Source organism: Cardiocondyla obscurior, linkage group LG13, assembly GCF_019399895.1.
Source record: "Cardiocondyla obscurior isolate alpha-2009 linkage group LG13, Cobs3.1, whole genome shotgun sequence".
Classification (NCBI taxonomy): domain Eukaryota; kingdom Metazoa; phylum Arthropoda; class Insecta; order Hymenoptera; family Formicidae; genus Cardiocondyla; species Cardiocondyla obscurior.
The window spans coordinates 2,713,646-2,741,001 of NC_091876.1; the positions used below are offsets into that span (position 1 = coordinate 2,713,646).

The 27,356-nt window shown below is 42.9% G+C and overlaps 2 protein-coding genes across 2 annotated transcripts; one reads left to right on the forward strand and one right to left on the reverse strand.

The window, feature by feature from the left end:
- On the reverse strand, positions 1-27,166 carry Ndf (Nucleosome-destabilizing factor). The gene is made up of 10 exons (XM_070664979.1): positions 26,932-27,166; positions 26,793-26,829; positions 25,487-25,575; positions 25,278-25,404; positions 24,944-25,048; positions 24,641-24,835; positions 23,872-24,045; positions 3,618-3,728; positions 3,104-3,548; positions 1-2,900 (listed from the first exon to the last, which is right to left on the reverse strand). The coding sequence occupies exons 1-10, from the start codon at positions 26,964-26,966 to the stop codon at positions 2,701-2,703; spliced, it is 1,518 nt and encodes a 505-aa protein (XP_070521080.1). The 5' UTR covers positions 26,967-27,166; the 3' UTR covers positions 1-2,700.
- On the forward strand, positions 14,581-22,073 carry LOC139107400 (leucine-rich repeat and immunoglobulin-like domain-containing nogo receptor-interacting protein 3). Its single transcript, XM_070664972.1, has 3 exons — positions 14,581-17,368; positions 17,685-17,967; positions 18,220-22,073. The coding sequence occupies exons 1-3, from the start codon at positions 15,555-15,557 to the stop codon at positions 18,868-18,870; spliced, it is 2,748 nt and encodes a 915-aa protein (XP_070521073.1). The 5' UTR covers positions 14,581-15,554; the 3' UTR covers positions 18,871-22,073.
- Positions 27,167-27,356: the final 190 nt, after the last annotated feature.

A 27,356-nucleotide genomic window follows, 5' to 3' on the forward strand; every position in this document is an offset into this window, starting at 1 on the left:
TTCGTAGGTCAAATAGGTATTTATTCAAAAACCATTGTGTATCTGTGACAAAACATAAACGTCTGCTGCCGACGTAACGCGCACGTAACGTATACCCTCATTCATTCTCTCGCACTCACACTACTCCCACATTGTTTCTTTTTTTGTTTCTTTTTTTTCTTTTTCTCTCTTTCTCTCTCCCTTTTCCTCCGCTTTTTTTCTCTTCACTTCTTCCCGTCACTTTTATATATTTTTAGTAAACTTAGTTTACGAAATTATGTACTAATAATATATCCTTCTTTATTTTATTTTTTTTGTATAGATTAAGATAGAAGTAGAATATTTGTTTCTATCTCCACAAAAAGTCGGTCTTGGTTTATACGCGTACAACTTGCCACTCGCGTTGTTATTATTTAACTGTCGATTGTGTACGTGTCTAATTACATGTTGTCGCACGTGATATGGCGCCAAGCCACTATTATTTCAGCTATACCACGTAATTTCCCGCTTACATAAAATCAAGACCCGCGCCACGTAAATGACGGGATTATCTGTACGGCTTTGGGTAGATAAAACGTTGACAAGTCCAAAAGGATTGAAGCTGAAAAATAGAAACTATCAGATAAAAGTTGATACTCTCTCTGATGCGGGAGTCATTTCTTTAAGATTCCTTGGCAGGAGAAAATCTCTCTCTCTCTCTCTGCACTTAACAATGTTTTGCAATTTCCTTCCACAGAAACTGCAATTAAACATAACGTAAAAAAACTCGGCGTAATTGCAAAATTTTTTCTCTCGCAGAACAATAATAAAACAGTACATCAATAAAATAGTTTCGAAATAACAGTTTACAAAAGAAGCATTTCGAATTGCATTTAACATATTTTCTTGCGCATCGAAGTAAAAGTCGTGCCTCTATCTCGTTTTGCCTCTCGTTAAAGTTTTCTGCAATTTTTCAATCACTCTCGATTTCGTCGCGCGTCGCCCACGAGATCATATTTCTGGGAAGACATTTCGCTCGTTGATTTCTCTTCTCGCCGTCGCGATTCAATTCCACGAAAATCTCGCATTCGATGTGAGAAATTCGTGTACGTTGACGCGTGTAACTGTTACGAAGACCATTCCAAGAAATTGTCAAACACGATTACAAAAGAAAGGTTCTATAAAAATAAATTTTAACACGTTAGACGAACTACATTAGGGTTTTGGAAAGTGACCTGCAATAATCATTTATCGTGTCTTTTTCTTTTATTCAAATATTATTATGCTTCGCTACCAATTCGAATTTTAAAACTTCCCTCGGCAGAACTGTGGAATGACTGAAAGTATAAAACGTTTACAATTTCTGCTGATGCTTTTGAGAAGACCTGATATATTATTAACGTTATTAAGAAAATACGAAAACGCAACATAAAATATACACATATATTTATTCTACATAACACTCCCCCAGTTCCTTTGTATATTTGTTAACTTATGATACGCTGCACATCAGCATGTCAATCAACAGCTGCGTCGGTAAGTGAACTGAGTTAACGAGCGCTAATACCTTTTTTCTGTTTTAATTCAAACGTATGAACCTCGCAAAGACGTCACAAATTTCATATTCTGCACAATATTTTCAATGACGGGTATTGTCGCGTTTGCTAATAAATCTCCAGAAAAATAGCTAACTAATCCTTTAGTTAGATCTGCTAATTTACTAGTAAACAGCGCAGGATAACATAGTGCGTCTGTTCGTTGCATGTAAAGTGCGATATATATAAATTCGAGAAAGCTATGAAAAGTAAAAGTGCATCTATAAAATAGAATCGTTACAAACTATCGTTTAGATCATGAAGAAGACGAAAGTATGCGAGGAAAGATCAGTCCCCTTGCCGCTATTATTCCGATTGGCGCATGTAAGAAATTCATAATTAAAATTTTACAATTGCACCACGTGAAGTGGTTTCTACACTTCCCTGATTTACTTGCATTAGCATCTGTAGTCATCACCGTCGTGGTAGAGCTCATCAATCTCTCTGTCATTCAAATAATGTCACGTTGATACAATGCGTCATTAATTATTATCAACCGTTTTCATTGCGACTTTGTCACGCAACTGTGTTCATTAAGCCTTCCCTTCAATCGGTATCGTAAGGCACATTTTTTTTCTTTTTTTTTTTTCTTTTTTTAATACGTTCTCGAATTTCTCGAAACCGAATTAGGTGGGCGTGTCACGCGCGATCGAAACCGAAACGCGACTCAGGAGCTTGACAATTAATCAAATTGACGCTATTCCTCCGTCCGCGCGAGGAAAAATATTCCTTTGGTCGTCAAGCGCATGGAGAGCTGATAGCAGAAAAAAAAAGTATTACATAATTAATTCAGTTGTTATAACAAGAGAAGTAACAAAAAATTCTTGTAAACAGCTACTTTTAGTCGCAGTACGCGCAGGTAAAGCTTTTCGTTACTTAACTTTAAATACATTCTTTACTTTCTGTAAAATCTCATAGATTTTTACAAAGGTAATTTCGTGTATGTTTCGAAATTAATAAGTTTTTAACAAAAAGACATGTAAATATATATATATTCTTTTTTTTATTATGTTGTAATTCTCTCTCGCTTTTATTTCATTTTTTTTTTTTACTATCTCTCGGTTTTTCTTCAGCGGCGGGAAACAACGTCAGGTATCGCAATAAATACGAAGAAGCTCGGTGACAACAACACGAAGCGCATGCTGCGTTAGAACCTAGCTCTAATATAAACGGCCGAGGCATCGTGTTCGCCATATCCAAGACGCTTTGCATGCTTGTATACTTCATTCGCTGCGGCAGCCAGTGGCAAAGGTTGCTCCAGCTGATCACTCATACCTAACGACAGTCGTAGATCTTTCTGCATATGCTGCAGCGGTAATTGAGTTGGGAATCCTCCTTCAATGATCGCTGTGAAGCGGAATAAAAATAATGTTAATCACGATACATAGATTCTTAAGAAATCCGCAATTGGTTTTCATGGAAAACCCTTGAGATTATGGCATAAAGCATTAAAATTATTCTGTCAGAATTAAAAAGAAGTAATTATTAGATATAAAATTTGTTTCTCAAATTAATGGAAAGTGCATTTTTAACGATAAACATATATATACCTTTGCCCTTCTCGAGAATTGCAGGACATGCTAGAGATGTTAATTCCAAAACCTCGAGAACATCTTTCTGTTGAAGACCAGCGCGGTCGGCAAGTGCCATACTTTCTGCCAAAGCTGCCAAAGTGACGCCGGCCATTAATTGAAGTACAAGATTCATCTTGGAAGCGTTGCCGACTTCGCCGAGGTAGAAGCTGTTCTTGCCCATTGCCTCGAAGCAGGATTGGCATTCGTCGAAGAGTGAACGATCTCCGGCGGCAAGGATAACCAGAGTTCCTTCTTGCGCTTGCGTTTTACTCCCTTGTACTTGAGCCTCGAGATAACGACCCCCTTTGCCATTTATCGCCTCGGCAATGTCCTGAGAAGTCTCTGCGTCAATTCCGGTCATCTCAACGTAACTCTTATCGGGCGATATCTCTGTCAGGACACCGCAATTACCGAAGACCATCTGAAAAAGGTATTAACGTAGTAAGCATTACGTACATATCCAACATTATAATTCTAAGTATTCACTTACGTCTTTAGCTGCTTGAGGATCAGCCACGCACGAGAAAGTGATATCAGCGGCGAGAACAACATCGGATGGCGTTAAACCTTGTTCAGCTCCAGCCTTCACAAAATCCGTGCACTGGAAAAGAAAATCGTAACAAATGCATTAGTATGATCTCTTAAAAGCAGGTAGTTTCGGCTTCTTAGTAATTATACCTAACATATAATATTTTAATGTAAAAAAAAAAATTACAAGCATGTTCATGATATTTATTTGAATTGAATTTCAGTATCGCAGTGCCATCCAACGTGACGCGGAATAACCATATCGATCAGCCTGCCGTCTAGCAGATGGCACCACATGGAGCCACGTGCCATTCGCCTTGTTCGTTGCACATGCCGTAACAGGCAACGCCAAGCCGGCCACATCAGCAAATGACGCCATTGCGACGAAGGTAGATGAATTTCCTCGGAATGCCCGGAGACATTCACAGCGGATTCCCGTGGGGGATTTCTCAACGAAATACCGAGGACCCTGCGAGATACGCTCGCGAGACGCCGGAATTTCCCCGAGACCCTCGCGATGCTCTTTTTTTTTTTCCCCTCGTCAACCGAAGTCGTTGGGGAAATGGCGGACGAGTCGCGTGCTGGCCCGTTTAGCTCGCCGCGTGCCTGAACGCCTTGGAATTTTCTCGCGCGTTTCTCGCAATAAAATGACTTAGGGCGCGGCTGTTCGTCGTCGAGATGATCTCTATTATAGCTTTTTAGAAGCGAAGCCGAGTCTGCGACGCGACTCGTATAACTATTTCGTTGCCGAATATTTTCCGTATTATTTCCTCGCGTGGTTCGGCACGCTTTTTCCTCACCAGAGCCTAAAACGACGCCGGCGTCTTTCGATCGGCATCTGTTACTCGAGACCTAGCTTTCGGGCGTCGACGCGGCCGACGCCATTCGGAACACGGCGTCTTTCTCGCAACGTGCTCGCCCAGCGGCACCATATTGTCGTATAACGACTCGACTCGACTCGCGTTGCCACGTAACAAAGATCGGTGTGACTCAGAAACGAGACACTTGGCGTCTCCGGGTCGATTCGCGCCGAGTGTTCCCATCGCGTTTCCCTTTACAAGCCCGCGAGGAACTCCGTGCGTTCCTCCTCTTTCCGGTGACTCAATGTGCGTATCAAGCACGCATTCTCTCGCACGTATCGAGACCACGGCCCGATGTCCGATCTGCGAGTATTTTTAATTACGTGGCGAGAGTCCGTTTCCTTTAGATTTGATAAAAAGAACAGCTCGGAAAAAGAAAAAGAGAGACGGAGAGAGAGACAAAAAATTAAATGCTTATCATCGTTTCTGATTCTTATATGTATACGATGTGTACGTACATATCATGCGTGTCCTATCTACGAGTCTTTATCTCATCTCCGGCGCAAAAGTATGTCTTCGAGAAAGAGAGAGATAGAGATAGAGACGAGGTTCTCAATCGATGTAAGAGAGCAGATAAACACGTTTATTTTTTTAGCCCGAAATCTTGATCAATAATCGTCCGATTAAAAATTTAAAAAATCGTACGTTAGAAGCGTTGTTTCGCTTTTGCCGAGGGTACCTCTTCCTCTCGGAAAGAGCGGCCTGCCGCGTAGCAACATCCCCGCCGTTACGGTCTACATCGACAGTGGCGTTCAACGTACGCATTCGGCGTTCCTGCCTCGTCGACGCGCAAATACAAAAAAAAAGGAGAAAATAAAAAAAAAAAAAAACCCCTCGTGTTGTTACGCGAGATTGCGCGGACGATTTAATTCGCTCGCTAGCCCAACTGCTTTTCACAAATACGCTGCTCGGACAGAGGAACTATATTCGCCACGTAATTAACGGATTGAATTAATATTTCTTTACGTTTCTGAAAGAAAATTGAAAAGTTCGTCGGATTATAATTTCCATCGTCGTATATTTTTTTTGAATGTAATTCGAACGCCACTTGATAAAGCGCGACTGGAACAGAAGTCTCGGACACTTCGTTTTTATTTCAACGACCAGCGCATTCCATAATCGACGCCGAACCGGAAAGTTAATTCCGATTGCAACAGAATATTTTTACGCTCGTTCGCAATGTAACGTGACGCGCGAGCCTCGCGTTGTAAAATTTATTACGCGATCGCCGTAACGGAGGCACGGCGCGCGGCCTTCGTTCGTCGTCATTGTGCCAAAGACGGAAGCGGCTCTGAATGAGCAGGCCGGGAATTGTGCTAAGCGATTAATGGCCAAAGAACCACCGCCTCCGGATTCTTTCATCCCGCGTGCGACGTACGCCCGAGGTCCGCGGGCTCCGGCAACTGCGACGGAAATTGTAAAACCCGACGAAAAGTCGTCACGGCGAAAATAAATGCAGAGGCGCCCGTCCGAGTTTCTTGATCGATAAAGTATCGCTTCGTTAAAAATACGACGTCGTGTTAAACGTCAGCTAGAGCTGAGCATCATTCTTTTTCATAATTGAACAGCTTCTTTAGGCAGGCGAACTTTAGAACGAGCCGCCGCCGCCGCCGCCGCCGCCGCTCGCCGTCTACCCGACGGGAAAAATTTACGATCTCGCGAGCGGCGGTGCGCAGCGGGAAAACCGGGTATGTGTGTCTTCAGGTGATCCCGCGATCAAATAAATAAAATGAAATTCGACGGTGGAGAGAGACGGCCGACGACACACGCAGCGGGGAATTTCGCGTGTGCGTGTAGCGGCCTTGAACTAGCTCGGCCAGCTCGTGCGGCTTCCATGATGGAAGGAATCCAACGGTTTCCAGGAGGAACGCGACGCACGTGCACACGTCTGCGCTTCGCAATAACGCGCCGCGGGTCCCTCGTTTACTTCGTCAGCGTTTGCAACATTTGCAAAAGCCTTTCGGCGTATCGCGTTAAATCGACAACGCCCGAATGCGCGTTTCCACGTAACAGCTTCGCGTCGAGCTCTCGTTAAATTGTCGCGCGTATCGTAGATGATATTTCAATATTGATATTAAAAAAAGAATGATTTAAAAAAATAAAAAATTTTTTTAAATATAAAAAAAAGATGACGCTCTTTGTAAACGAATACAGCTGTTTGCTTTCCGCGAGATCGTATTGTAAAAGTGAAATACTTGGCTATTCCACATCGCACATGTTTCTGGCCTACGTAAGGCACGTGGGTGAACGCCGCCACTTGCTTAACATTATAAATTGACGGCTTAGCGTTTGCTTTAATGGCCGATGAGTAAACAATGCCATTTGCCATTCCCGGGTCGCGCCTATTGTGCACCGCACCTCCGCGAATAAGTTCTTCATCGAGCAGCGAGCGTCGTCGCAAATTAAACCGTACGTAGTTAAAAAGCCGAGCTCGGCAAAAAGAAGGTACCGTCGATGCCCCAAGTTCGGCAAAAACGCCGCGCGACGAAGGGGGAAAAGGAAACGTTAGCGGCGTGTGTTAAACAGCTGGATAATTAGCGAACCGCTGCGAAAACTCGAAACAAATAGCGGGCAGCAAACGGCATAGCCGGCAAACCGGTCATTGACTACCACCTGACGGCCGTGAAAATTTCCGAAATTAATACCGAATTATTCGGGCAGCTTCTCGCGGCCAAGAAAAACAATTCTATTGAACTTTCGCCGAACACGGGGAGATTAATGCATATTATTTCATATTAAAATCGCATTCTCAAAAAAAAAATTTAAAAAAATACCCGACGATGGTTTTATTGATGAAAAAAAAATAAAAAAGAATTTATCGGTCGAAACGACGCGTAGGTCAAGCTAGCCGATGCACTTCGATTCTCGGAAAATAGCAAACAAAGCGTCCGGGCGCAATTTGTTTTATTGCGCGACGAGGAATCGAGAATTCTCGTAACGACTGCGGTAGATTACTGTTATTTGCGGCGAAGTGTATCCTTTTTCCACCGCGCGGGAGGAAATGGGTCACGGAATGGGCGGTGGGCTAGGGGTGACGTTCGCAGGACAAGGGGGGAGGAGAGAACCCGACTTTTCTTGAGCGCTGCTGGTCTCGTCGTCGTCGCGATTGTTTACGCGCGAGAGCTACTCCGCGATCGGATTAGCGCGAAAGTACCAAGCACGGGGGAACTTTCTTATTTTCACCGATCGGAGAAGCATTTTCATTTGCCGCCGCGTTATCACCGACCGACGGGAAGCTTTACAAACGTCATAATCGTCAGGTCTTGAGCAAGCAGCGGGTGGCTCGTCCTCGGCGGCTCTCATGTCGAAACACTCGCTGTGTACTTTCCATCCCCGGTAAAACCGACGGAAGTCAATCGCCGGCAGTTATATCCTCACAAAATAAGGCCGCGTAAATATAATACTGGGTCGCGGAAAATATCGGTTTCGCATTCAGGCCGTTTCTTGAAGGACACACGCCAGTTAACACACGGAGCAAAAATCGAACGCGCATTTTCCGACTTCGTAGACTTTGTTCTAAAATAAAAAGAAGGGGGATACATCCGGCTTTATTCGCGAGAAATTCTGAATAAATTTTTTCTTTAAATTATTCACATCGAGGATTAGATAACGGACTTTGTCGAGCGAAGCTCGCAGCATAACGCAGCCACGCAATCGCCAGTTACGTCCGTTGAAGTTAACACCCGGGTGCAATGGCCGCGGCCGGCATCTACAATCCTGATCCCTCCGTTCCCTCGGCGTTCATATGTCCGTTAAGTATTTATAATCCACGAGTACAACAGCTAAAGCAATTCGTCCGGCAGTTCGAACCTTTTCCCGGAAGGTTCAAGCCTTCTCGCCCACGACGAACAAGGGATCGATCTTTCAAAAATGTCGTACTAGTCGGCGCAGCGCCAAAGGCACGAGAGAGTGCATCGAAAAGAAAGAGGAAGAAAAAACGGTCGTTGACGAAGAAGGAGGAGGCCGAGACAAAATGCAAGAAGGGCGGGAGAGAGAAAGAACCCAGGGAAACGGTCGTCAAAACGGCATGCCGAGCTGAGCGACTGGTACGTTTAAATAAAGAGTCGACGGTAGCACGCTGCGTTGTCGGATCGTCCAACTATTGATCCACTGTGGCCGGGGGTCACATACGTGCAAGTCGGCAACGTTGCGCGACTCCCAGCTGATCGGGAGAGCTCCGCTACGCTCAGCTCGGGCCGACTCGAGCGAGCGGTCTCTCTCTCCTCCTCCTCCTCCTCTCTCTCTCTCTCTCGCTTGCACCAGACCATGTCGTCTCCCCGTTGCACTCGCGCGGCTAGAAACACGATATGGGCACGATACGGGCACGACGTACCTACCCGAGCAACGACTGCCCCGCGCGAGCGAGAGAGAGAAGACGCACACCTTTCCCGATGTGAGAACATGCCTCGATATGAAGATTGTATCCTTTCGGCAGCGCCTCGCTCGCGTTACGCAATCGATATATTTTTTTTTCCCCCCCGCGACCGAAGCGTAGGCAGAATAGTTGGCGACCCGCGTCCGAAAAGTCGCGCCTTTCGGAGAAACGGCTTAAAATTGTCCTCGTCAGATTTTACACGTGGTATATTTGCACAGCTAATGCGTTGACGTAAAAAAAAAGAAAAAAAAAGGAGAAAGATATTATTTTAAGAATTTTTTTAAGAATATTGATTGCTATTTTCTGGCATTGTCGAGTCTTGTCACAGTACTTGGAGCGTTGGGGCTTGAAAGATTTACCGAGGTGGTGATACCCGATCCGTAACGCGATTATCGTAACAATGTAATTCCGGGAGACAGTTCGTCGCAGACAATGAGGTTTTTATGAGACGTTCTAGGCGCAATCGATTCCTCCTCGCAGTCCCCTTTCCCCGCCCGAAGGATATCTACCTGACCTCCACTTATCGACGTGGTTACGTAACGCGCGCAGGAACTGATCTTGTACTCGTTCCTTGGGTAAACGTGCTTTCAGCGTTCGATGAATTATGCAGCGTGCTGCCAAAACCGACGCGAGAAACAAATTCCTCGAGCTATTCGCACCCGAGCCCGTTGTTTATTCAGAAAGGTCCGAATGTTGCGCAAGATAATTGAGAGGCTGTGCTTAAAGCGATCTTTTAACAAAGTACTGTTATTAATAAAATACTTGTAACAGCTAGAAACCGAAGCTGCGTGATTTAAAAGTGATATATTCGCATTTTTTATTATTTTTTTTCCTTCTTGTATTTCTGACGATTATTTTTGAATTATTCAAGCGACGGTTGCTTGAAAAATTGTCGATTTATAGAGGCCCTGCCCTTTTTATTTTATCTGGATGGAGGAAAAGCCTCGGAAGTAAGACGTAAAAACGACGGGAAAGAAAATAAAACGCGCCCGGAAAGAGATAAATTCCCCTCTTTGGCTATCCTTACCGGTACACTTTTCAAATTAACCGGCGTCTACGAAACTTTCCGAGTCTATAGTCCTGGTTTGCTGTTTCCACTTAAGTGGCTGGCTGATGAGAAAAATTGGAAAAGTACGGACCGGAATACTAGGCAGGTAGAAATTTTCCCTTGGCCCGCTCTACGAAATAAAAAAAAAATAAAAAAAAAGAGCAGTCCTTCGCACAAAATCGTCTTCTTTTTGTACTCAAGCACGTTCAGCGATTTCCGCATACCCGTGCGTGACGAATAAGAAACGGAAATCGTGAGATTGATACTCGTAAAAGTACATTTCTAAGCAAAAGAGCGTTTTATAAGGCAATCTATTAAAGTAAATCCTGTTCGTAATTTAAAAACAAATAAAAAAAAAAAAGAAAAGACATCAAAGTAAAAAATAAATGCTTTTAGGAGATCGCTATTCCCTGACCGTGACCGAGGAGGTGCAGGCAAGGAAAGCGAGTTTCGCGTGGCCTTCCTGTAACCCACAAAAGCTGCCAGTCGAGGACGGGCCCGATTTTATTATTGGTTAAGTGGAGTACGCAATTACGTTCCTCGATCGACCAGACGTGTGGTTGCAAATTCGGTTTCGCAACGCCGGGCTGCTGCGACACCTCAACCCCTCTGAATTGCATTTCTTACCGCTTGAAAGCGGAACGTCCTTGCGAACGGAAAGTCCCGGGGCTACCTAGTTTCTCCCGGGACAGATTTATAGACTATTCTTTTTCGTAGCTCGAAAAATTACGAAATAAAAATGAATAATCAAAGGGTTAGAATGGTAATAAATAATTAATTCGAGTGTCAATAATTCTGCGGCTAACGTCGAGCGACATCGGTAAATCGATCGATGCCGCCACGAGGGATGGCACCGATGGCCCACTGAGTTTCAATATTCCCATCCTTTTCCGCATTACGTGCTGGGCGAACGTATCCCGTTAATTCTGCCCGCGAACGTCGTGTATTAATCTAGAGGAGCGCCAGTATTATATATTTGACGAAAACGGTAACACGCACACGAGGCATTTATCTTCGAAATGGCATGGGTCGCATCGTAAACCACCACCCTTGTCTGAGCAAGCGTTTCCATCTCGATAACGATAATGCGCATTTACAACCGTTTTGTCATTTCCGTAACAAGAGGAAAGGAGAGCTATTCAACCAGCGGCGCAAGCCAAAAAGTATTTTTCAAGCGCTTTCATTAAACTGTAAAGAATATTGAAAAACAATTTTTTAGAGACAAATCTCTAAAAAAAAAAATTAATAATTTAGATAGAAATCGCGAATTCACCGACGTATCTTTTATAAATAATTCGGACAGAATCGCGATAGCTCGCTCGAGCAGATAAAGAACACTTTCGATTACGCGGATAAAATTTCGCTTACGCAAGCGATACAGGTACGTGAATTATTATACAGTGACAGCACAAAGGACCCGACTGCTGTCGCATTTAATGTGTCAAAAATCCTGAAAAAAAAAGAAAAGAAAAAAAAAACAATACTATATCAATTACAAATTAACAGCCTTTCTTTCGGTATCAAATTGAACGAGCAAACATTGAATAAAATTCTGCGGTGGAGCGAGAGGTGTTTCCAGATGGAAAAAAAAAATGTTTGAACGAGAGCTCTTCGCGAACGTTATCGATTCGGTAATGGTCCGCAATTTTGCGGTGGCTAAAATTGTAGCAAAATTCATCATTTTTTTTCGAGCAATATAACGTAATTAAATTAAACACATTGTCAAGTGCGATTAACTTCGCGTAAGGGCGATCGATACGTTTCAATAAACGTGTGTTGCTTTCGCGGATTTTTTTTTTTCCTCGCGCAGTTTATCGGATTATTGACCTTCGTCATATGCACTGGCGAAGGAGGCGAATCTATTAACGATACGAGCGGCTCTTCGATTATTCGCAAAGTCGCGGCTGACGCGAGAGATAACAATTTTCGAACGGAGAGAGAGAAAGAGGAATCGCCGTCGCTGCTGAAATTTTATTGACAAACAGTTGCCTCTGATATGCGCAATAACAGCTGCAAACGTGCCACGCAACACGCGGCGATGCTCGCTCCCGGTTAATTCGGCCGCGAAATTGTTTTTCTCGCGCGATGCTATTGCGCGCAATTAACCGAGCTGCCACTCGGTTTGCAAAGCGATATCATACGTGTATATCTGCCCGCTTCCCACCGAGGCGATTGTTCGTAAATACGCGCCGCTGCGTTACATAATCGCACAACACGGAATAAGAGTCGCGCGCGTAGCAAAAATGCGCCTCCAATCTAGCAGCGAAGTTTTAAATCATCGGGGAGGAATTTAATTTACACCTACCGGTCTCGTTAATAAAACACCTCGCTACCGCTTTCACAAACGTGTTCTAGAAAACGGGTGGAATATTAGATTTGTTCCATTTATCCGCGAGAAGCCCCTAAACCGATTTCGGGTACGCGGATTAACTCGAGTCTTCAGGCCCGAGGTTGTAAGCGGCGTCGAGCGGCGGTTTCCGATTTGACTCCGAGTGGCCTGATATCGTAATGTATGGCGAAAGCGAAGAACAAAGTTAGGTCACGGGTCGATATTGCACGGCGGGGAGAGACCTAAGGGACACCCGGCCCTCCATCCCCCGTCGAAATGCGTCGCGACACGCTCCTCTTTCTTCATGCTCGGGTTGAAATCCAGCAAACTAGCAACGAGTGCACGGAGAAGACTTTACGGATGCCTGTCCGAGAACATTTTCTTTTTTCTTTTTTTTTTTTTTATATAAATAACTTTTTAACGACGCGGTTGAGAACTCCTCACTGGTTTTTCTGAGGCGCAAATTGCGAAGGTAAAATCGTTGAGCTGACAGATTCCACGGGAAAGCGTGGCAAACAACGTGAAAGTGAAAACACACTCGTTCCTCGTTTGCGTCATCGCGATTATATTTCAGTCGACGGACTGTGTCACGGCGGCTTTCATAGTTCGATAACGCAAATTGTAACGAAGAGACTCGTACTTTTGTACCGACAATAGTTCTTATCTATGTATAGCGCGGTAACGATAATTTATCCAATATCTTTATACCGCGCAATTATTTCTTATACCCCTCCCGATATAAAAATAACACGCTGTACTTCGGAAACTTAATTTTCTAACATTAGGCTCGCGTTTTTACTGAACTTTATTCGATTACGGCGGGGGATCTTTCGGGATAAATAGCCCGCCGAAGAGTCGGCTTTCTCCGCAGAGGATCTGCGACGGCTAGACGCCGAGGCACCGTGGCGAAATAGATTTGATTAAGGCGAGCAAGAGCGTGGGAGCATCCTCTCTCTTGGTCCGGATGCTCGTGAAACTCTACCGTCTGCACGACCGGTCCCATTACCGAGAATCAAAGTTTAAAACCCCGCGGCCTCGAGGCCGACCGACGGCATTCTCTTTATGTTCGAACAGCGGTTGACAGTCTTTTTATCACCGTGTATTTATCTTCGTCGAGCGGCGCGCGATAAGGCACATTGTTTTCTGTATCTCGGAGACGAAGATCGATCTGTAAAATTATTTAAATACAGTCGCACCAGTGGCGTGCTATTTATAATCCCACAAAGAACGTGTACATTATTTTTTCTCTTCCCTTTTTTTTTTCCTTTCCTTTGAATCTATACATTCTAAACTCTCTGCATTATACATGAGCTTTAGAAGTTCTATTACGGTATTCTATTTACGATTCTACGTTCCTATCTGGGAGATACTATTTACGATCCAACTGGGAGCAAAATCTTTCGTATTCCAAGTTTGTTTTGGCGAGCTCTTCAAAGCTCCGTTTCATTCTGCAGTTCTGCTCTCTTGCCGCTGCGGCCGCCTTTTCAATTGTGCAATCGATTCTTAGAATTCGCGTTGCGCAAACGATTATAGTATTAACTAACCAGGGCCAATGAGTCTCCACGGTTTACTTCCAAATTCGAGAAAGCGGAGCACGGGAAGCAGACCGCGCTAATAAAAGCGGAGTTTAGTCAGGGCCAAGAGCGCAATTGTTCCTTCGATCGCGCAAATTGTGTCCGCGGTATCTAGCATACGTTGACAGCTAATTTGGCGATGAACTTGAAACTATTTTCGCCCGTTAATTCGCGATATAGAGCCGCCCTGCGGCGGCCGGGGCCGCGTGTATGTTCGACGGCCGAGCGGATGCGGTTTTTTCGATGGTACAATTAACGTCGCTGAAATAGACCTGATTGTCGCGCCAATGACACGGGCGTAAGAAGGTGGGTTAAATGGAGCGAATCTCGACGGGCGTTCGTACGACGGATACGGAGGCGCCGGGTAAAGCGGCTTGAAAGAAATCTCGAACTCTCACCGAGCATTACGGACGCAGGGGCCGTTTTGCCGAGGGGGCTGCCTCGGATGCACCCCTCCCTCCCTTCTTCCTCCCTCCTTCGCCACTACCGGTGCCTTTCGTCGTGCCGCTCTTTTACGGCGGCGCTCTCTCGCGCTCTAAGAATCACCTTTGCCTTCCATTCGCGTCTCTTTCTCTCTCTTTCCGTCTTACGTCCTGGTAACGGAGAGACCGTGTCGGTGAGGTTTGCGTCGGCGCCGACCGACGGGGGGAGTCGGCGATGTTGCCGGCTCGCTCGAAACCGGCCCCTCGCCACGAGGAGAATCCGCTCTGGTGGAAGCCGTGGCCGGAGCTCCCGCTCCATAGTCGGTTTTTGCATCTGACGCGCGGCGGGTGGACGCTGCCGGCCGCCGGGTGCCGATATGCACGAGCGTGTCATGTGACACGCGTGACAAGTGGTGCGCGGCCGTGCCGTTGCTGCACACGACGCCCGTACGCGGAGACGGTTATCGCGCGCGACAGAGGGATAAGAGGAGAGAACGAAGACAAAGCGAAAAAAAAAGGGGGGAAAGGGGGGGGGGAGAAAGGAGGCAGAAACAGAGAAAGAGAAAGGGAGGTGCGGAGAAGGAAAAAAATAAACGTTCTTGCGTGCCGTGAGACTGTCGGCGGAGGCGGTTTAACGTTCACGGGGACCTTTCCCGGGCGGGTTTTGTCCGGACCCGCGGCCGCGATACCGGCGGCCGCAATTATGATAGCAGGCGACGGACAGCAAGACGCTACCAGCACCATCAGCCACGTAACGTCAACGCCGTCGGAAAACACCTCGACGTCGCGGGGCACCGTCGGACCGCTCGCGAATGGTTATACTTCAACGGCTCCTTTCTCTTCGCGTTTCCGTTCGTCCTGATTTGTTCCTCGGAGCGATATATTTGGGGTAGCCTGCAGGGAACACGACCGTGATTCTCGGCAGGTAGGTACTTGAGCGAGAGAGAGAGAGCGAGAGAGAGAGAGAGAAAGAGAGAGAGCTCGGTTGAGTTTTTAGGACCGCGAACACGTGGCCGAGTGAACGATAACACTTAAGCTATTCGTTGTGGAGAAACGAAAAGAGAGCGAAAAAGAAAAAGAGCGAGAGAAATATATAATCTTTTTGCCGGTAAATAAGATCTTTGTCCTTTGGTTGGTCGATAGCTTAAAGGGTCGATCCCGTCGGGCAAAGAAACGAGCGCGGTAGTAACGGAACCAGTTCGAAAAAGTCCTTCGTGAGAAGAAAGCTCACCTCGTCAGGACATGGGAGATCGCTGTACTCGTGCAAATCGTCACATTGCAGGTTTTAGGAATGCGGGTGCGGGTGGCGAGGAAAGGTGATGGTCCGCGCTCGAGGTGGTTGTTCGTTCTGGTCGCATTGGTGACGGTGCGGGTCGCGGGTACTTCGGACACGCTGCAGTCGGTCACGGACGCGTCGTCGTCGTCGTCGCGAGCGGAATGTCCCGATGGGTGCGAGTGCGCGGACACCAGCAACGGCGGCAGTCTGAGATGCACGAACCGCGACATCTCCGGCCTCGTCCTGCCGCGAGACGTCACGAGCGTGTCCTTGAGGCACGTGCGGCAGCTTGTGATCCGGGCCTCCGTCCTGGAGAGGGTGCCCAGACTGCGAGGCTTGGTTTGGTCGTCGAGCGAAGTCAAGAGAGTAGAGCCCGGGGCGTTTCGCGCCACCGCGCATCTCGAGCGGCTCGATTTAGGTGATAATCGTCTAAGCGACTTGCCGTCGGATGTCTTCCATCCATTGAATCAACTCCAGTACCTGAACCTCACCGGGAATCGGCTGGCCGCGCTGCCGCAGCAGCTGTTCCGCCATCTGAGTCGCCTTCAAGAAATCCGTCTGGCGGCGAATCTACTTTCCGTACTGCCTTACCAGGCGTTTGCGTCCACCAAGGAGCTCCTGCGGCTGGATCTCAGCGGCAATCGATTGGTTTCGTTGCCGGATCATAGTTTTCAGCCGAATCGACAGCTGCAGGAGCTGAAGCTGGCCAACAATCGGCTGACGAAGCTGCCGCCGCGGCTGTTTTCCGGCTTGGTACAGCTGAAAGTGCTCGATCTTGCCGACAACGAGATCGACGCGTTACCGCGTAGTCTCTTCAACGACCTCTCGGCCTTGGAACATCTTGATCTCGGGGGCAATCCGATCACGCGTCTCGCGGACACCGCGTTTCAAGGCCTCGCCAGCTTACGATGGCTTGATCTGAGCCGCTTGCCGATCTCGTCGCTGCCCGGTGACGTTTGGCGACCTGTCAGCAGGCTGAGGACTCTTCTGCTATCCGGGACCAAACTGGAGAATCTTCGGAACAAAAATCTTATTGGTCTGGCACAATTGGAGACGCTAGAAATTAGAAACGGCACGTTACGAGAGATCGGCCAGCTGACTCTGAACGAGACACCGTCCTTGCGCAGAATCGATTTACGCGACAACGACTTGACTTTCTTACCGGCAAACGTGGCCAATCTGCAGTTTCTAGACGAGCTGCAGCTGCAGGGCAACTCATGGGCGTGCGACTGCCGCATGTTTTGGTTTGTCAAATGGGCGGAGAGCAGGACGCATTTGCGCGCGGCTTTCCAGAGCGGTCTCAAGTGCGGCCACGAAGATGGTACCGTGGATATCTTGCAAACGTTGCGTTACCTCGAGTGCAGCCCGCCGTACCTCGTGCAGGCCACGAAAACTCAACAGTACCTCCTCCGTAGTTCCGTGCTGCTGGAATGCGAGTTCAGCGGTAATCCCGCGCCTTCTTTGACTTGGGTAACGCCGAGCGGTTTGATACTTCACTGGGTGCCGGATCCAGGCTTCCCCGACGCTTTCGTCGAGCACCCGAAGGTGCACAGCTGGCGCACGGACGGGCCGGTCATCGACGACAATCGCATTCGCGTTCTGGAGAACGGTTCTCTCTACATCGCTATGCTGCTGCGGCAAGACGTGGGCAAGTACAAGTGCACGGCGGTCAATCCGATCGCCAACGAAACCGTCTACATAACGCTGCACATGGATCCGATAACCTTGCACAATATCAAGATCTTTAGCATCCTCGTCGGCGCGATTTGCGCTGTGGCGTTTCTTCTACTGACGTTAACGGTGCAGTTCTTGCGGTACTTGCTCTTGAGGTAAGTATTCGTTGCAGCACGTTCGAAATTAATATTAAGAACGCGCGAAACGTTCTTCTTTTGTACGTCGTATCTCGCGAAGTGTGATTGCGTTAAATACATATGCTCATATTATCAGTCAATGGAAGGCGGTCGAGTGACAGTAAGCATTTGTCGAGGAAGTCAATTTTTATGAATGACACGATTAAGTTGGTGGAAGGTCGGAACGTGATCGATAATTCCACCTGGCGATTCCGACAATTTTATATAATTTTTTTTTTTTTTTTTTTTTACGATTATTTTGTTAATATCTATTTTTTTTATAAATCTCTCGTAGATGCGGATGCATTAAATGGTGCCTGTGCTGCAGACGTGTGGGTGTAACGCCGCGGGCTAAGCAGATCTATCAGATGCTCGATAGCATCGAGCAGTACAAGAGTCAGCAGCTCGAAAGACTGAGGGAGAATTACACTCAGCAGGTACACAGAATTAAGGACAATTGTGTTCAGCAAGTGGAATGGATCCGTGATAGCTACGAGGGTCAAATGCAGCATATACGAGATATAAGAGACTACGGTACCAGCCACCTTACCGCTCTAAGAGATCAGTACTACGATCAGGTATGCTAAACCGTGAGATTTTTTGTACGAAACTGTGCTAATTAGCTCTAGTTTTTTTGTTATATATATTTTTTTTATATATAACTGTTTCTTTAATACGCCAAGCTGTTGTATACGAAATAAAAAAAATTATTAGACACGTCGTCGTGCATACACCGACATTGGCGAATTAATTTTTCTTCGAGTATTAGAGAATATAAAAAATTAATAAAATAATTAAATAACGAGTTTATTTTGTTACTTTTTTTATAGGTAAAAAGAGTGCGGGACTATTCTACCAGCCAGCTCAACTGGGTACGCGAGAATTACGTCTTCCAACGAAATAAGATCCGCAAGTTCAGCGCTCATCAAGTATTACGATTGCGTGAAAGTTACAAGTATCAACAGCAGACGTTGGCCAAAGTACTGGAAAATCTCCCTAATCTGTACTTCGACAACTGCCGAAGCGGCTCGTGCGGCAGGAGCGATTCTATGGTGTTCGATCCGACAAAGGATGATCTCAACGGTATGGACACTTATTTCAAGGCAAAAATTGATGATCTGGTGGCAGGAGCAAGTTTGGAGGACGTAAACAGCGAATATTACACACCGACCGAGCTATCGTCAACTAGTCCACACGGTCAGAATATGATAGAAGGCATTCATATTAATTACATCGAAGAAAATAGCCCGCCGCCGCATTTCGGGCCGCCTACAGTGTTACCTGCTTCGACGGTATTGCAATGTATCGACGAATATGACAGCACATTGTCTGTATACAATAATTACGAGAATGGCAAGCCGATATTCAAAGGCAACGGTGTAGTCTTGGCTAAGGAGTTCCGGAGCGAAACTCCGGAAATTATGGGGCTTTTGGCACCTAGCAACAGTCTACCTGATCTTCCACGCGAGACTAAGCTCTAGCTAACAGAAATTGAAACGCATTAAAGTGGCCAAGAATGGGTTCCTGCTATTTTTTAAGTTATCAGAAACATAAAAAAAAATAAAAAAAAAAAAAAAGAGAGAGAGAGATTGTTCTCAAATAATTAATGATGAAGCGTAATGGAAGGATTATCATTATTCTGTGACCGATAATTGGAAATCGCGTCTTCGATACCGAAGAGATCGCTTGAAGTTTCTTCCGCTTTTGATTACACGACTGATTCGAGAAGAGTGCTCTGGAAAACAATTCGAGAAAAACTCGTGTCAGTGCCAAGGAACGGGAGATCCTACTTCTGTCGAGATCAATGACTGTCAATCGCAAAGGAAAAGTGTGTGCATGTGCTAATCTAGGAGAACAAAAAAAAATTACGGACAGATTTCAAGGACCACTCTTGATGCGACTCGACCTTGTAACCTGTCCGTCCTCTCGTAAAGCAACGTGTGCTTTATTTTTTTTTTTTTTTTTCCCTCAATCAGTGTCATCGTTCTATCGTTTTTTGAACGACTGTCATCGTACGAAAAGATAAAGAAAAACGCGCGAGTTGTACTTCGCGTCTACGTCAACTCGGCTTACATTAATTTCCTCATACAAACACGGCAAAGAGGGAAAGTAACTTCGCCTAGTTGTCAATTCCACAAAGTCTTGAGGTTGCGAGTTCCGCAAGGAATTATTCTCAACCCTTTCTGTAAATAGGCGTGCGTGAAAGTTTTCTGTATCAGTGATAACCGCGAGAAAAAGTCCGATTATTCTCTTATTGCGAAAGACTGAAGCGGCGAGATTAACACGCTCGCAATCGTTCGTTCTAAATGCTTTCGTTTTCGTTTCAATTTTTTTTTTCACGAATAAAAAAGCGGCGAAATCATCATCAGCGTTCGGTTGCTTTACGTCTTTTCCTTTCTTCTTCTTATTATTATTAATTTACTTTTCTTTTTTTCTTATTCACCGCTTGTGATAAGCGTAGTAGATTATGAATTGTTCGAGATATAAAAGTATATGCCTATCGAGGACAGAAAAGAAGAAAACATACCAGAAAATAACCAACGTACGTACTTAATTTTTTTTTTTTTTTTTGTAAATTGTTACAGTAACATTTCCAACCAGTCGGGCATATTATTCGCGCGTAAAAAGTTTATAGAGAAAAGATATTAATAGGAAAAGAAACTTATATTGGCTTTTAAGTTTATCTTTTTTAACTAAAGCAGCGTTTCAGAGAAAAAGAAAATTGTGTATGTATTTAGTTACAACGAAACATCTCTTAAACAAGTTTTGCAAGATGCGCCCTTGTGTTAAATAAATGCTGACGAATCGTCGCCGGGCATCTTATCTTAATCCCTTATCCAAATTCCATCTTGTAAACTTTGCAGACAAATATATTGAAAATGATTAATTTTTTCATAAACCTGCACATACTAAACGGAAAAATAAGAATAGTAACCGCGTTAATTTTAATTAGCTCTTTGCTAATTAACGAAGTTGCTTATTGTATTAAACTCAATTAACACAAATTTTTATCGCTGGGAGAATATCTCTGCGATATATTTATCATTTACTAATCAAATTGTTCATAATTCGTCTCAACTGAATCGTCACAAAGGCAATATTTTCATATCAGAAAAATCGCGCGATAAAAAGACGCGTGGCATGTCGATTATCTAAATAATAACTGCCGATCGTAGAAACGACCGATTGCGAATCACGACAACGATACCAGTAGAACGAAGGCGAAAAGAAAAAAAAAATCCGCGGTTAAGAAAAGCGTTCGCGTTATTTTTGGATCGCATCGACGAAAGAGATAAAATTTTATCACGATTTCTCCGTTAAGGGGAAAAGGAGGGAGAGAGAAACCGCGTACGGGATACGCAAGGCGAAGCAGAACCATGATGGAAAATACACGAGTCGGTCGTGATGTAGAAATTAAATCACGGTATTTCCACTGTGGCTAAAAATGTACGTACACTATTAATTTTGCTAATATAACACGCGATGCAAAATAAAATGGGCGGCGAATTAAAAATCCTAAACGTTATCGTCAATTGTAATTCATTAAAAAAGTGGTACACGAATCTGTAACTAATCTCTGATAACGCTGCCCCAAATAACTCTGCCGGTATCTCCTGTCTCGAAATTTTTGACAATGCTGTGAATACAATTTATGACTAATCTGTTTAAAATCCTTATTTCCCTTTTCCCAATGTAATCACATTTCGCTATCGAAACTATCAGTTCGATAAAATAAAAGGAGAAAAAGATTATTATGTAAAATGAAAAGAAGAGCAAACAAAAGCTGAACTGTAGACGTCGATATAGAGCCCCTATATAACTGGCTCCTTCAAAATGCTTTGTCAGACTTTATCGATCCGTGAATTTATCTTGGTGGTAAATTTAATTTAAAAAAAAATTAATTACAAAAAAAGGACGAAAGACCAGAAATATCCGCGACATCCATTACAATTCCAATTTTTAAATGACAATTTATTTGTATTAATACATTTATATCGGTTCACGGTTTACCTTTTATTGTCTCTTCTAGAACAAAGCAGCTCGATAATTATTTTAGTTTCATCTAGAAAGGAAATTGTCGCGCGCAAATTTAATCAATATTGAAAGTATTTGGAATTAATGTTCAAATAAGTCAATTTGATATAAATTTGATTGTTAGAGATAAAAACATTTTTTTCATATCTATGATTAACGCTCGACAGTGAACAGGATCAATATTGTTTCGTGATTCGTTCATGTTACCTTATTCCCCTATCTCAGATTATTTTACAAACACTTAGAGGAATGTAAGAAGAAGAAAAAAATTAATGAAATAAAACTCGACTGGTGCGCTCATCCAGTGTACTTTTAATGTTAATTATCGAGTACCATCTATTGCGCAAGAACGTTCCTGGGAGCGACAAAATGAGGGAGACTTGAAATTTACTACGATTAAAGAATAGTTTGAAGTTTAACTAGCTACTTCTCGTCATGGCACATCGAACTTTAGACGAGAGTCTTTCCTCTGTTCCTTCATACGTCGAACGCTCGTACTTATGCTTCCAGCATGTATATTTTTTATATGTCACTTTTAAACCGCGAAGCCTTAACGGGGTAACGCACGTACATGCGTGCGAATTAAAATTAATGATGTTAAAAAATCGCTATCGGCAACACTGATTAAAATGTGCAAAAAAAAAAAAAACCTGAAATAATTGATTCGCGCAGTTGCTTTCTAGTAATGACTTCTCATACTCTAATATGTTCAATTAGCGGCATAATTATTTTCTCTTGATTTTGCGCAAATAAAATAGTAGAAAGGATTTTATCATTTCTTTCCAAATTAGAAACGTATAAGTGCATAAAAAATTAATTATGGCACTGCAAACATTTAATCATTAAAAAAAAAATATAAGATAATACGTAATAAAATTTATTTTATCTATGATTCCGCGGACAGCATTCTCTCTCACCAAAATTAAATATTGTAAAAAAAAAAAATAATTTTGTAATAAAAATTTATATAATATAGAATTATGTATATAGGAATGTTTATCTTTAGTAAGATGTAACAGTGAGAGAAATTTTATTTTCTTAATGTAAAAAGTGTCCTGAGTCTATTATCGACTGCTCGTTTGAGACATTCTGTAACTTCGATATTTTATCTATCAAATATTTTAAACACTGTAACTTGTAAACTATCAGAAAGTATATCGCGACGTAAATTATTGATGTAGAGCAGAGTTTGCAATAGTATTATCCAATACGTTTATTGGACGTACATATAATTGCACAAAAAAAAGTTGGTTTTTTTTTTTAAGCGATTACAAAAGTAATATTATTCCCCGTACATAATTATATGCTAGTTTATTAATTTAATTGTCATAAAAAATAAAATTAAAAATAAATTATATGTAATCAAAGTAAAAACTTAATAGCGAGTGTTCCACGAGTGATGTTTGCCAGTCACTTAAATTTGTTAAAAATATCGTCATTGTATACTTATATTTTGTATCACAAGTGAACTACTTGTGTTACAGTCCAGATTTGGGAAAATCAGGTACCAAAGAAGGAAAGTCTGACGCGCAAACTCTTTTTTACGCTAAACTGCAGTTTCGTATTACCGGGGCTGTCGTTAATTTTGACGATCATTAAAAAGACCAAGCAATTCTTACGGTTAACTCCGCAGGAATTTGTTCAAAGTATCTTACATATAACTTGCCAAGGGGTCTAAAAACTTAACGCCTAAAAGTATGTTAATGAGCTTCCGGCGGTCTCCTTTACTTTTTATTATAAGATACTCTAACAGATAATTAAAAAAAAAATTATTAAAAAAAAAATTATCGACAAATACCTGCGATGTCATGAATTGTAATTTTCTTCGTCACAGTTGCGAATTGCAGAATGAGCAAACACGGAGAAAATAATCTATAGCTGCTATTCGAGCATTATTTATGTTAGGAAATTAGAAAACACCGAGCGATTAAGTCGTTTTAATGTTCCGACCGAGTAATGTAAAAAAAAAAAAAGATCTAAAGCTATTTGTAATGAAGCGAACATGTTCGCTTTTGTGAAAATAATCTCCGACTGAGATGATGACGTCGGCAAATCTGCTCAACTTCTATTATAGTTCTCAAAGTTAATAAATCTCATTGTTTATTGCGATACTCTTGATTTTTTTCAACCACCCTTTTCCGCACGTAAAGATTTATAGCATATAATAATTTATCAAAGTTTGATATATCACATTTAAACAAAAGTATAAATTCTCAATAGAAGATTACGTCTTTGTTATCCAACCTATATTAATTCATACTATCGTTGCATTATTATTTTTTTTTTTTTTAAGTAATATAACTAACTATACGATGTGACTTGGATTATTTTAAATCTTTATTGTTTAATTAGTAAAAATTATTCAAATTATACTTTGTACTCGCCATCGGCGGAAATATTTCGTGCACGGTCTCCAGAAAAAGAAAAAGAAAAATATCGGTACATACCTTTTCCTGCGATCGATTCCACACGATCACACTATGACCACTGTTGATCAAATTTTTCACGATACCGCTACCCATAATGCCAAGTCCGAGAAAACCAAATTTCAGAGTGGATGGAAGAATATTCTTTTCTTTCAGAGTCTGCGACATTGTTTCAACATCTAAGGGTGGTGTAATCTGCAAGAATAAGGTGAAGGAATGTTACGGGAATAATACGCAGCTAATTCTAATTAGAAAAAGGAACAATTTTATTTCTAAACCGTACGCAATTTTTTTCTATGTATTTTTCTATTTTATAATATATTTAAATAAGCAAGAGCATATTTAAATGTAATAAAAATGTTTTAAAACCAACAGGTGGTAACGGGATTAACATGTGTCCACTACGGTACTGAGATGCAGCGTCCTCGTATACGTGTGTACGCTGTATGTGCACGCATGCATGTGTAGGATATGTAGACATTTTGCGCGCGCGTAACACTTGAATTCTTAATCTTTTAATAAAGTAATATTCACGAATATTAAATGGATAAAATTTAAATTGAAAAAGCTACTAATTATTCATTAAATAACAAATAGTTTTAAATTTTCAGAAACAAACTCGTATTATATATATCTACATTCATATATTGTGCGTTTAATGTTCACATAATCATAACCGTAACAAAAGACTACGTGTAGATACACATTGATAAATTTCAAACTATAATAAAGAAAAAAAAATCGAACAGTAAATAATAAAGAAGATAATTTTTATGTATTAATTACTTACGGGTTTGGCGATATTTGCCGGTCTGTTTAAAAGCGAACCCGTTTTTCTAGTCGGGGAAGAATGATTCATAGTGGGACTGATACTGCCAACTCGGTTGCTATTGCTGGTACTCGATTCACTACGTTGCTTCTTAGCTGGTCGACGATCACCTGTACCGCTATCAGTTAGACGCTTGGAAGCTTTTGGAGTGGACTCCTGCAGTCATAGTTTTTTCAATTTTGCACATATAATATAAAACACAATTCAACAAATAAAATTTTTAATAATTGCTGCTAAATAAAATAGAAGATTATAACTGCTGACCTTGCGCGGTTTTGGCGTTTTAACAACAGGTTTCTTTTCGACCACTGCTGTCTCTTCTTTAAGTCTATCAAATAAGGAATCAGGATCCAGTCCATCTTCGAATACCTAATGTATCAATATAAAGTATTTAGATCATGTGATTAATTATTAATAAATTAATTAAACAAATTAAATTTATTTTATATTTAACTTTTCTTTTTTTTTTTTTAGATTAGCCTTTTTTAATATATTATTATTAGTAATTTAATACTTAATTAAATTAATAGTTATTAAAATATTTTCTCAACATTATGTTTTAATTTAAATGTACAGAAAATGTGAATATTTTATTTACCTCTCCTTTGGCGATAAATTCTTCTATAGCTTCCACTGCATCTTTGAATGCGCCAGTTTTGCTAGATTTCACTAAGGTATCCTTGTACTCCTGATACGGTTTAATGTGCGATTCTTCTATCCATGCACTAAAATAGAATAATAATTAAGTATTACATAATAAATCATAGAAAAATTCTGTAAAACAAACAATCCATAAATAACACTTACTAATTGTTTGTCCCGAAGAAAAAGATACACTGCACTGGTCCCTTTTTGGCGTTTGCAGGCTTCTTCAAATCCTTTGAAGGAACTGATACCTTCACATGCCATTATAAAATTAATATACAACCTATACAGAACTAACAAAAGTGAATCTAACGTTTTCTTGCATATTAAGCTTTAATTAAATTTACAAATTTAAGAATTAATAATATCAAGAATAATAAAAAGTGAATATGTTGATTATAAAATTAATAAACATAAAATAATTTAAATAAATTAAGATCATTATGGGTACAAATCTTTTAGCATTTTTTTATAATATTAAAATAAAAATACACATTAAAAATAAATTTCTATTAAATAAAATTTCTGTTAAGTGATTCTATACCCGCTTTACAATTACATGTAACTTTACGGTGAGATAAAATATTTCAAGCCGAGGTTATATACAGGTGACTTCTACAAATCGCTCCTCAATTCTTCATACGACTCTGTCGCTCACCGGCGATCGCCGCTCAAGATGCAAAGAACTGCAATCTATCCATATTTACTCTATCCTCGTCCCTTCGTCCGTTACAAGATAAGTCCGCGGAAGATATTTATTTAATCCGATTTCATATTCAAGATCTTACTTAACGTGGTCATGGTCGATCTCGAGGCTCCCGTACGACGTATAAAAAAAACCGTCACCGTGATTGAGACAATCTTGAATACAAAATAGAACGGGGAGGCTACGAATGTGGAAAATGCATCGGGCAGCGACAATCTCTCCCGAGTACGGTGTAATCGCGGTAAATGCTGACGTCAGGCGTACACCCGCCAATAGGAGTAGGGAAGAGGAAATTACGCGGGACAAATTCTGAAGTGCCCCCAACTCGGACTTGGCGGGCCGCGCCACCGGCGGTCAACTCTTTTCTTTTTTTTTTTCTCTTTTTCTTTCCCCCTGGGAGAAAATTTCGAAACTATGGCGAGAACAGAGCGCGACGGAAACGAGGAGGCTCGCAAGCCGCGCGGCGAATTTAGGTTATAAGCGCCGCGGATTGCGCGCCAATTTGAATTCGAAGGTCGGGTGTGGCGGGAGATTAGCGGCGGGATGTTACGGACGCGGGCAGCGGCGGTCGGCGCCGGGATGCGCCTTCGTCCTGGCGGCGGGCCGTCGACGAGGCGGTACGAAAACCGCCAAACATGAGGCCGAGAGTGCGCGCGCGCGCGAGCGCTCGTGCGGCCGATGTAGCGGGAAAAGGAACGCGAGCCCGCGTTACACCACGAAGGCGAGCGGGAAAAAGGGGGGGAAAGGGATATACCAACTTACCCGGCCGGGCCACGGTGAGAATCCCTTCATCTTCGCCCTGAAATCCAGAAAGAAAAAAAAATACAAGGATAATTAGACAATGTGGCCGCGTACGGGGGTTTGCACGATTCGCGCCAGCACGCACACACCAAATACGCACCATACTAGATCACCCAGTTTGAATACTTCCGACATCGCGAGGAAACGACAGACGAGAGAACCTGATCCCACGAACGTCAGCGAGCGACTGACTTGCGTGAGAAGCGTCGTTTTGTGCACGACGTGAACGGTAGCTGCGCCCTCTATACACCGTGCCCCTTTTCGTGGCACCCTCCTTCCCCGCCCATGTTGTTAATCAGCTGGTCAATCTAGCGACTGTAACGCGAGCGTACGACGATTGTGCGAGAATTCCGTCGAAATAAAAATATATTGGTTATAAATTAAAAACAGTGCGCCTCGATTGATTGAGAGAAATAGCAACTGAGCCTTTGAGATCGTTGATCCCGTGCTTCCGGCGTGCCGTGCCGCTTCCTGTGACTAAGGTCCCGTCCTAAAGAGCTATTCGCAACGCAAGATGTGCGAGCG